This window comes from Scardinius erythrophthalmus (genome assembly GCF_964197995.2).
Source record: "Scardinius erythrophthalmus genome assembly, chromosome: 10".
Lineage (NCBI taxonomy): Eukaryota > Metazoa > Chordata > Actinopteri > Cypriniformes > Leuciscidae > Scardinius > Scardinius erythrophthalmus.
Window position 1 is genome coordinate 37532208 of NC_138230.1, and position 11647 is coordinate 37543854.

Genomic DNA, 11647 nt, shown 5'->3' on the forward strand with positions numbered 1-11647 from the left:
CTTCATAGCCATGGAAACAAAAGGGGGACTGGAAAAGGAAACAGGTAACCCATGGCAACAAGGGAACTGAGGGATTCAGGCTGAGTCACCCTTTGAGCTGCCTGAAAAGTAGTGATTGGCCCTGGAAGGCCCCTAGACACCTCTCTATCTCCATACTAAGTGTCTGAAATACTAATAAACAATCACTAAAGAATACATCACAGTTCATTGTTCTTACATTTATCTGGCTAAAGCTTCACAACTATATATATATATATAATATATATATATATATATATATATATTAGTGCTGTCAAATCGATTAATCAATTAATCGCATCTAACATAAAAGTATACTGTATATACACACACACAGACTTATATATATAATATAATAATAATAATAATAATATATATTATACACACATATAGTATATTATGTAAACAAAAACTTTTATGCTAGATGCGATTAATCGCGATAATTGATTTGACAGCACTAATCTATATCTATCTATCTATCTATCTATCTATCTATCTATCTATCTATCTATCTATCTATCTATCTATCTATCTATCTATCTATCTATCTATCTATCTATCTATCTATCTATCTATCTATCTATCTATATACTGTATATTCCCTGAACTAACTTAGATTATCTAAATTATCTAATTTTTTAAGTTACTTATTGCATATTTATGAGGGTCTGCAGGGGTGCTCTCAATTATATAATTTACTGTTTTATGTTTTTTTCTGCATGTTAGATTTTTTTTTTTTTTTTTTTAGTTTTTTAAATATTGACAAGCAGTTTTTTTTTGTTTTTTTACAATATTATTTTTAGTTTTTACAGAAAGTTTTAGTTTTCTTTTCAAGAATTTCATTCTTTTAATCAGGTTCTTACTTATTTATCATGACAGCTGTTTCACCCTGATATTTTTTACTTTATATTTTTCTTTAAACATGAAAAAAAAACATGCTCATCACAGAAGAGCTGTAGTTAAGTCATTGTGTGTATTTTAATGTATTTTTGTATGAATTAATAGATCCAAAAAATTAAAAATTACAAATAAGTTACATCTTGTCATATGTAGACTTCAATGATGTTTATTGTTGTCAAGTCTTATATATTTTAGGCTTACAATTATGTAAAAATTCATAAAGCTTAGACAACTTCAGCCATCATCCTCCTATAACAACAACCAAGAATCTCAGACCAAAAAAAGACCCAAACGTTGATGGAACAAACACAGATCATGTCTGACAGAGGCGAATCTGGAGGGACACAAGCCCGGCACATGGTCATAAAAATGTGAGGTTAGGATTGGCAGAGAAAACTCTGTTGAGGCCGTAGCCTATTCCAGATGTGCCTTGGATATCCTTGCATCCGTTTTAGAAACCTAGTAAACACAGTTTTGACTGCATATATACCCAGTCACACAAAAAAACAACCTAAATCTATTTCACTTTAGCCAGTTTTCTCTTTGTATCCAGCAACTGGTTAGAAACACAGACACGGTCTGTCAGGAGTAATGAAATCAGCAGGAAAAGCTATGCAACAGCCAGCGTGACTAAAAAGGGTCTCAAAACAGTTTGGCTCCCAACATTTGGCCTCTCTTCTCCCACTCGAGCCAAATGACAGTTTATTTCACAGAGCTTGATCCACATGCAGCTGCATGCATCAATGCTGAACACTAATGTATATCTAAAAACCACTACATGTCTTCCTTTCCAACTTTAGTCAGTTGCCAGATTGCTTTGTATCCAATCAAATGACTCAGGGCACACAAAACAAGGGCCATTTGCTCAATAAGTAAGTCTAATTTCTACATTAGATTTAAAGTGACTGCATTATTGTGTTTAAAGAAAAAAAAAACTCAGTGTTTTTTTGTCCATACAATGAAGGTCAATGGGGTCCGATGTTGTTTTGGACCCCATTCACTTTCATTATGGACAAAACACAATAATTTTCAAAATAGATTCATCTGTGTTCCTCAGAAGAAGCAAAATCATACTGGTTTGGAACAAAAGGGTGGATTTCCATTTTAGGGTGAACGATCCCTTTAAATATTGAAGAATTCTTTCTGAACAAACATTTCTCAGTTTCACAGTCAAATCTCTTACCTGCGACTCGCACAACCGCTCTCTCCGCGGGGTCCAGCACTGAGTCCTGGCTCTTGCGCTTGCGTCTCTCATGTTTCGATAGGTTCCATGGCAGAGTGTCCCCTTTGGGCCCGGCTGTGCTTTGGGCACAGGGCGAGAGAGAGCCTCCAGACCTCTCACTGCGGAACGAACGCTCGCTCACACACGAACGTTCGCTCAGGCTCTCCTCATCTGAGGAAGACATCTCGCCAGGGGGCTGGGAGGAGGGATATGAGGGGTAAAAAAGGGAAACAGAAATAAGGTCACGACAAAAAGAGAGGCATGTAAGATACTCAATAAGATGCATAATTCATCACCCACAGGGCTATTCAGGACAACATACAACTATATATACAAGAGAACATGAGTCCAAAATAAGGCAGGATTTGTGAGAACATGAACACGGCAATAAAATGAAAGTAAAAGAGATGACGGCAGATGCTTTTGGAGATCAGGTAAACATCGCTGACTCACTTCAACAATGATGATGAGAAGGAAAAGTGGCAGGCGGATCGAAATCTCTTTTCAGTCACAGTACTATTAAAACAGGTCCTGATCAGTATTGGACATTGTATTTGGCTGGGCCAGACCTCTCTGATGTGCATTCCTCTGTGATCAGCTGGAAGGAATGGGACCCATGGGGGCTGGAGTCGGTTCCTGTCCGTCACATTACTTCACATGAGCTGAACTCATCAATACAAGTGAGCTCAGAGCAAGATGTGCTCCCCTTTCCAAACTAATCACGTCATTTATGAAAGGCTTGCAAGAGGAGCTATGGCTACTCTAAGATCTAAGATAAATCTCAGTATATACAATAATTGTACAATTGCAACTGTATTAATAAATACAATTATTTTTTGCTAAAATTCTCAATCAACTAAAGTATCTGAGTCAATGACAAATAAACATACCAAATGGTTTGTAATATATATATATATTTAAAAATCGAATATAAAAAGGTGTTTGTGTTGGTGTCATATGGTTTTTAAAAACTCTTATATTATTTTTGTGAAATGCTTTGATTTATTGACTAGAAATGAGACCAGAGCCATTGTCAGGGGATACAACCGGGAATGTTGTCCCAGGCCCTGTGATGCGTGGGTTTTCTATGGTGTAGCCTACAAATTGAGCCGAGGGGTGAGGGGGCTCACACATTTTTTATTTTAAATTTCCTAGGCGACGTTGTGGGTGTAACCATACATTTTTGAATATTACTATTTCCTTAATAAATAGTAAAATAATAAAGGATCATGGAAAATAACTTTTTTATATTTATGATAATCTATTAGATTTTTTGTTTAGCCTACTTTCGATGATTTTTTTTCCAACTAATTTTATCTAAATTTATTTCATAATAAATTTTTAAATAATAAATCACTCTGCCATTGCCAAATTACTTTTTTATTTATTTTTCATTGTTTTTTTTTTTTTACTTTTGATTATTCTTTTTTCTTCATTACAAAGAGTAGCTATTTTACTATTATTTCTTACTCAACATTTAACATTTAATTTGTATAATATTATGTTACATGCTTCAAGAGCACCTTTTCCTGTAGCTCAACCAGTAGAACATGGCACCATGCATCTTGGGTTTGATCCCCACACTGTATCCCCCATATTGTTGGTTTAACTTAAAAAAGTAAGTTACCTGGTTTTGAGTTCATTGAAATTAAAAATTTGAGTTAATACAACAAAGGAGTTTGGTTTAATAAATAGAAACTCAAAATATTATGCTATCTGAATCACATTCATTAACTAAGTTGATTTGACAGAAGATAAAAAGTTGTGATAAATCAAAAAAAATTGTTTTTACAGTGCAGGAAATGCATAAGCTGATAATCCCCTCAAATGTAATGCAGTTTACTTTGGATACAAGTGTGACAAATACATACATGCAATCCCAGTAAACAATTTCCGTCTTTCAACATTGAAATATGGTTGAAAATAAGTCAGTCCACCTTGGACTGGTTTACAACGTGATTTCAGCTAAGTAGTTTCGGCCGGACTGTTTGACTACATGTTTTCAACTGATCAACAAGTCTGTTATAGATGCTAAAATAACGGAGAAAAACAAACTACCAAACCATGTTCATTATTATCTCAAATAAATTGAAAGAGTTTTACATATTCCATCAAGACGTTGAAGATCGACCTGTTTTCAATGTTGAAAAGTCGTAATTAGACGTTGAAGATATACGTCTATTCAACGTCTAATAGACGACTTTTTGCTAGATGGGATGTTCTACGTTATAAAGTCTCTCCTGGAAAGTGTACATTCCCTGCGTATAACCATGTGTTAAGCTTTGTCTTTACTGCTTCTAAAAAGCAGGAGTTCACTAGAAACCATGTTGCTGAAGCAAGATCTCTTTGCCATCCCGCTGTTGCCTGACAGCATGGTGGTTCAGTGGCAGCCAACAGATATAAATAGAGGCAATGCTGTATTCAAAACCTTGCTATGTCATTATGCCTGCGAAGAAAAGTGAGGAAAATACAGCTCTCTTTTTTCATTATTTCATCACTCATTTCTGTCCCACCACCACACTAAGTAAGTTCACAACTACAGCTGAATGCACCCAATGCACCGACAGAGAGCCGTTGTGTTGATTTAAAGTCTCTCTGCAACTGGCTCTGCGTTTGCACAAAGAGTCGGGCTTCCCACAACGTTCGCCAAGCACGTCCAAGAACAGATTTAATATTGCGCCACTGCTCCATTTCCCTTCGAGAGAAATTCTAAGTTTGTGGAACAGAGGTTGGTGGCATTTGTTCTCTTGCTGGTGTTTATACAATGTGTGCAAAGATATGCTCATGTGCGTTCACTAATGAGGAAAGAAGCATCTGCTATGAGTAACACTAACACACCACTATAGACACACTCACTCAATAATGAAACTTGCTGGGAACATTAATGGAGGAGGGGATCTTATCATAGCAGTGAACAATGGCTTTGCATTATTCAGAGCATTGTGGCCATTTTTAGTTCTTACAGAAAACGTGACATTTAATCTGGACGTAATGCATGTGGTCAAGCTGTATGTTAGAGCATCAGTTTATGCCTTTATATAGCATTAGAGGCTCACAATTAATTATGCTTCAGCACACATATTTAACATTGGATGTTAAGTAGCGACAACAAAAATATCCTTAAAACAATCATTAAAATGTATTAATTTACCACAAATTACATGGTCAGCACAAACTATGTTTATTCTTGTTGCAAGTGAACCCATATTTAATGTAGTCTGTTGTTGCTATAAGTTAGTTTTTTTATATACACTTTTAAAAATAAAAGTTCAAGCAGGTTTTCACAGTGATGACAGAAGAAACAAAGGACATTTCAGTGACTATTTCTTAAAAGAACCATTTTTCTTAGTGTGAAGGACATTTTAATAATCTGAAGATTTCTTTTTCCACTATAAAGAACCCTTTGGTTCCATGCTGTAAAAGGTTCTTCATGGAATCCCTTTATTTTTAGGGGTGTAGATTCATTTTGTTATAGTTTTGTTTTCCCTTGCTGTCCACAGAAAGACCTGTTGCCCTATTTTGGGTCACGACCCACCAGTTGAGAACTACTGATCTATTTGAACAGTTCTGACCTGGAAACATCTCCAACACCAGAGAGAGACAAATGCAAAGTGAAACCTGCTTGCAAGGATAGAAGCATTTTGATTACCGGGTAAAATATTTGATCAGCTCTATTAAAGAAATCACAAGACAGGCCGCAATCACAGACACTATTTGTCCTATTTTTTTGTGGTTTTGCATGTTTGCCAAGGGCAGTAGCTACAATAAGCCCCATTTGATCAGATCAAGGATGGATTACAAACCAGGCCAATGGGGCCAGTGCCCAAGGCCTCTAACTGTCAGGAACCTCGAGATGTAAAACTGATGTTATACAAACAGTGCAATGTGTGCTAGTAGTGGCTATAGCCATAATGTGATGTAAATGAAGAAATTAAACAGCTTTAATGCCGTAATTGCAACTTTCTGACTTGTCGCAGCCGTGACGTCATGCAGTTTTTGTGATGTGATGTCCAAATAACAATAAATTACAAGAGGTAGTGCCCCGGATCACGCGTAACCATAGACTTCATAACTTCTAAGTTTGTAGCCTAAATGAGGTGATGCAAATGAGCAGAATGGCTACACACACAGCAGGCAAACATGGTGTATGTGCATCTTCTACAGGAGCACAGGGCGGAAAGCCATCTGTGGAGGCTGTTAGAAATAGCCTTTACCCACCCAACCTTGTACTTTCACATTTTAGACCAGGAATGCATGTGATTATGTAAACTTATTGAGCACAAGCCTTTTGTTCACTTCTCTCTGTCATCCCTGGAAGAGATCAATGAATGAATATTCACAATTGAAGGGAAAGACATGTGCATGGATCCATATTTGCCTAGGAACGCCCCTTCATTCAACACGTAGGGTTCCAGTACTGCATATGATGGAAAATCCGACACATTTCGCGAATCGGTTCTTCAAGGAATCGAATTCAGATGCGCTTTTAGGTCATGGCGTAATAGTGTGTTACATCCAGGATTCAGCTCACAAATCAGAATGTTCAATCTAAATAAAATGTTTGAATGTAGGTACATTATTAAAGTTAATTTATTCTAACCACCATGTTCACTACGAAAGATCCGACTCTCAAGAACGATTCGTTCACACATCAGAGATTGTAATGTGGCGAAAACCGAGGAGAGTGACCACAGAGGTGTGCAAAGCCTCTTTGTCCAAACACACTGAATAACGGACTATATATAAAGGTCCATTCATGCAGGCGTGAAATTAATAAATCATCACCTTTATCTGTAATTAATAACCGAGAAAAATTAACACCTCGGCTCGCTCTCTAAAGAGAGAAAAGCACTTCCGATGCTCGGTTATTAAATGGAAATGAGGATGCTTGTAGAAAATCTTGAGGGTTTTTTTTTTTTTACCTGATATTTCAGCGTTCAGTAATGAGACGTTAAAGCACAAACTAAAGCTAATATGGTGACACACATGTGTAAAAAACGATTATTATCAGACACACACACCCCGAGGCTGTCGGACAGAATAACGACGGACATTTGGACCTTCTTACCGTATAACGGCAGAGCCCGTTCCCGCACGCAGGGTGACAGAGGCGGGGATGCGCTGCTCTCAATCCCGACAAACACGCCTCTCAGCCGGCCAGGGAAACACTGACTCTCGGTCCGTTCCGCACCGACCCGGTAGACAGAAGAGCAGAATGGAGACTGTGATTCGGTAATGGCTGTCTATTCCCCTCCTTTCATATCCCTCCTTCTCTCCCGCTCTCTCTTTCTCCAGCCCCCTCCTCCTCTTCCTCACTCTCTCCTTTCTCATCCACCCTTAGGCCCAACCCTCTTTTAATGATGATGATGATGATTTTAATACTTTATTATAGGTATTATATAAAAATCATAAGACTAAGTCTAATAAATTCAATCAAAATTCCCATCAGTTCAAAGCCTCTTTACTGAGGATGATGATTTTAATAATACTTTATTAAAAGCATTATATGAAAACCATAAGACCAAGTCTAATATATTAAATCAAAATTCCCATTAGTTCAATCTAATAATCTCAGTTCAATGTGAATTTTATTTTAGTATCCTATAACAGTACAGGGAAAAGGATGCTTCACATCTAAATTTGCATCTAAACTCTTGTTAATGCAACATAGGATGCAAAGACAAATTTTAAATGTGTTTTTGTAATATAACAAACGTTGAAAAATAAGAATCTAAACCAGTCTAAAGGTTTTTTTCTTTTTCTTTCTTCTTCTGATCTGACCAACTAGATCAGATGAAGAACAGCTTATCCTGGTTGCAAAACAGCAAACCAGATTAGAACGTTAAATCACTAGTATGTGGCCAAAACATAAAAATAATGGTAACACTTTACAATAAGGTTTCATTTGTTAACATTAGTTAATGTATTAACTAACATGAAATAACAACGCGCAGTACATTTGTTCTTTTTTTAATGTTAGTTATTTCAAAATACAGTCGTTCATGTTATTTCACATTACATGAACTCTGTTAACAAATACAGCTTTTGATTTTAATAATAATGTATTAGTAAATGTTGAAATTAACATGAACTAAGATAAATAAATGCTGTTGTTAGCTCATCTTATATAAGTATTACTATGAACCATATTGTAAAGTGTTACCAAACTAATAAAGTATAATCCATAATGAATCTGTGGTGAAGAATCTGTGTGTCCTCAGTGAGCTGCAGTGGAATTCAGTGTGACAGTGAAGGATTAACTGCTGCTGCTGGACTGATCAAACACAACCATCACAGCCCTGCTAAAAATACAGTGGACATCCTGTGGACAACTTTGCCAAATTTGAACTCTAGAAAGATTGTCATCACGTGAAGCCAAACAACATATAAAATGGACTAGATCTTACAGTGACATTTTGTATAAAGCCAGCTTTTAACCTTAAACAGGCTTAATTGAACCCATGTGATGGTCGGCACGTCTTCATCCCACTCATACCAGACTTTACATTTGAACTTTGCTCAGGCAAAGCTGTTCTAAGTGTCTCGACAGAAATATCTAGCAAGTTATGAACTATACTCATTCAATTATTCAAGCAGTTTATGAACCATGCTCACCCAATTATTCCCATTCGATTGCTTAGGCTTTGAATAAAAGTCACAGTAATATAAAAGTAATTTCTCTGGAGCATCATACATTGATGCTTCATTTATTAGTTTAAATCAACAATTTAAGGAAATTGAAGCTCAAAAATAGTGGTTTGTTACTGCCACCCACTGACCAACATACCAAATAACTAATCTTGTCAGGACCACTGGCTTAGTAATGTAATTGGGATGTCAAATGGATTGATGCATTCATATTAAGCTTTCATTTGGACGCTGTCCCGTGGGAAGCTTTACCAAACCACTTAAAGACAGTTGAATTCAATTCAGGCTCAAAGACAGATTAAATAAACTGTACCACGGTACAATACAGATAATCAAACGGTTTCGCACTACCTGAAGAATGAATTCAAGTTGAATGCATCAGTGGTTCTGAAGCAGGGGGCCTCAGAAACTTATAGGGTAGCACAGGATGAACGAATTACTAATATTAAATAATGTTAACATTTTTAAAACCAGAATATACTCACCATAACCATGTGTGTGTGTGTGTATGTGTGTATATATATATATATATATATTCTAGTATAAATTACAAATTCAGAAACACATAAAATCTAATCTGCAATCCTATTTCAGTTTCCCCACATCACTATTATCTAAAACTAAATTATATTATGAATTATATATATAACTAAATTATTTAATGGAGTAGATACATTCCTAAGAATGGTAACCAAGCAGTTTTGGTGACCACTTACTTCCATTGTATGGAGGAACAATATATCTGAAAATGTCTTCTTTAATGTTCCACAGAAGAAAGAATGCCATACCGGTTTGGAGTGACATATGGGTGAGTAAAGGATGACAAGAGTTTTGGCTAAACTATCCCTTTAAGAGTTGTATTGCATATTTACCCTAAATATAACATATGCTATAGACAACACCAATGACATGGAATCATTATATTTATTTCTTGAACATTAAACAATGTTGATACAGCAATATTATAATACATGAGCAAGAAATGAACTGTACAACAGTATGACTGTGTTGCGAGTGATTGTATATTGGGTCTGGGGTTGGTGAATTCACGGCCGGGCATCTTCACTGCCTGTGTGGTGCAGAGGGGGAGTGTAAGCTCCCTCTTTAATCATCTTCTTCTTCTGCTGACGGATCTCATATAAGCGCTCTTGCTGTAAGGAGTGATAATTATGTTAGTATTGTGAACAAACTCAAATACATTGCTTGAATATTTTCAGAATTTACTTACAGTCTTTCGGTGGTGCAAGCACTCATAGAAGTCTTCCAACTCCAGCTTGCACTCCTTTTTGGCCCGGGTTTGGCCGATGCCGTGGGCGCACTCTATCCACTCCTTCTCGAAGGCATGACAGCGAGCCGCCCGCTTCTGTGGCTGTTCCCCACTCTGAGCCAAGAGCCACTGGTCCAGGTTAATCCCGAGCTTTGACTGGATGTCAATGAACGGCATGATTCTAGGAAATGAATTGAAATATTCTGTGTAAAAATAATGCAATTATGGCTAAAAACAATGAACAAAGCAGTTGTTCACTTTTGTTACAATAAATTACACCTCAATGTTTATTTCAGGGACTATAGTCAGCGTGAAACAGAAGTTGCGATAGTGTTTTCTTCCCAGTTGTGACAATGTAATATGAGTGAAACAGCTTCTAAACAAGAAAAAGTGTTGGACGGGAACTTATTGGATCGTAGTGGTTGATATTGCTGCTCTCATTTGATTGACAGGTTGCCCCGCCCTCGCGCCAGTAAACACGTCATCAGAGAAGAGATTTAATTTCAAGAGAGAGGGGAAGTTATTTTGATTAAAGATTACGAGGGCACATATAATCGTATGATTTTCAAGGATAAATCATAAATTAGAAATCCTGCAAAATCCCATAAAAAATAAAGAATGACTTCATGGCTTTAAGTAAAACAAAAAGTGGTTATATATGCAAATACTGAGTCTCTCCAAAACGTATTATTTGCATGTTGACAGCGGACATGCCTAAATTATTATTCCGTATATTACAGCTATGTGCCTTCAGATATGTATTATGCTTTCAACTCATATAAACGTTTTAGCTATTAAAGAGAGTTGCTGAACGACCTAGTTAATGTTTATGACTAGTAACGGGACATTAATAAGCTGGCGTTAAAAACAACAAGCGATCTGTCAGATCATGCAATTGGTTAATGCTATATTTAACATTTGTACTTGTTTACTTTATCAGTGTAGAATAAACAAGCTGTATTGGTAATCGTCGTCTTGCTGTTGGCTAACTTGCTAGGCTAACGGCAGGCCAACTAACGATACAGCCAAATGTGTTTATTCTAATGAAATGCATCATGTACAGTAAATTGTTTACATTAGAGCTGGTATATTTATAAAAGTCACATATAAGATACAAAAGCTGTCAAATTGTAAATGCAAACACTGACCGTCCGGTTCAGAGTCACTTTAACCTTCCTCAGGCCCACAGTTCACTCACGACCGCTGCCGTAAACCAGACGCTGCTTCTTTACGCCACTGCTGCAAACATTCTGGCGTCAATGTTGCACACGCGCAGTAGGGGGCAGTGTTGGCATATTTTTGGTATTTTCATTTCAGGTATTTTGAATAGGAGCCAGAACCAGTGTTCTTTTATTAGTAGTAAATATTAATATAACACTGGTTCATGTAAAATAAAAAAATTACACACACACATTTGAATATTTTTAGCTTTAATTTTGAACTTTAGTCATTTTGGTGATAGTTTGTCAATCTTTTTTAAAGTAGGCTATTACTATTTAGAATTTATTTTATTTTATTTAAGTTTTAGTTGTTATTTATTTCCAGTTAATGATTTTAGTACTTTTCATTTAGTTTAAGTTTTAATATTTTAG

At 36.3% G+C, this 11647-nt stretch overlaps 2 protein-coding genes across 3 annotated transcripts in view; both read right to left on the reverse strand.

Annotated features, from left to right (window-relative positions):
* macf1a (microtubule actin crosslinking factor 1a) overlaps positions 1-7433 on the reverse strand; it is a 177819-nt gene extending 170386 nt beyond the window's left edge. For both annotated transcript variants that reach the window (XM_081377086.1, XM_081377085.1), the window contains exons 1-2: positions 7209-7433; positions 2102-2336 (exon numbers count right to left, since the gene is read on the reverse strand). In XM_081377086.1, coding sequence (XP_081233212.1) covers positions 2102-2324 — 223 coding nt within the window. In that variant the 5' untranslated portion in view covers positions 2325-2336; positions 7209-7433. The remainder of the gene's footprint in view (positions 1-2101; positions 2337-7208) is intronic.
* A 2260-nt stretch (positions 7434-9693) lies between these two features.
* On the reverse strand, positions 9694-11285 carry ndufs5 (NADH:ubiquinone oxidoreductase subunit S5). The gene is made up of 3 exons (XM_081375975.1): positions 11204-11285; positions 10017-10236; positions 9694-9939 (listed from the first exon to the last, which is right to left on the reverse strand). Exons 2-3 carry the CDS (start codon positions 10230-10232, stop codon positions 9835-9837), a joined length of 321 nt encoding a protein of 106 aa, XP_081232101.1. The 5' UTR covers positions 10233-10236; positions 11204-11285; the 3' UTR covers positions 9694-9834.
* Between the last annotated feature and the right edge of the window lie 362 nt (positions 11286-11647).

Excerpts from the sequence above, each read along its gene's own strand:
- ndufs5 (XM_081375975.1), bottom strand. The coding sequence starts at position 10,232 with ATGCCGTTCATTGACATCCAGTCAAAGCTCGGGATTAACCTGGACCAG. Across the intron at positions 9,940-10,016 it reads GCTTGCACCACCGAAAGACT|CAAGAGCGCTTATATGAGAT; the intron begins GTAAGTAAATTC and ends CACTCCTTACAG.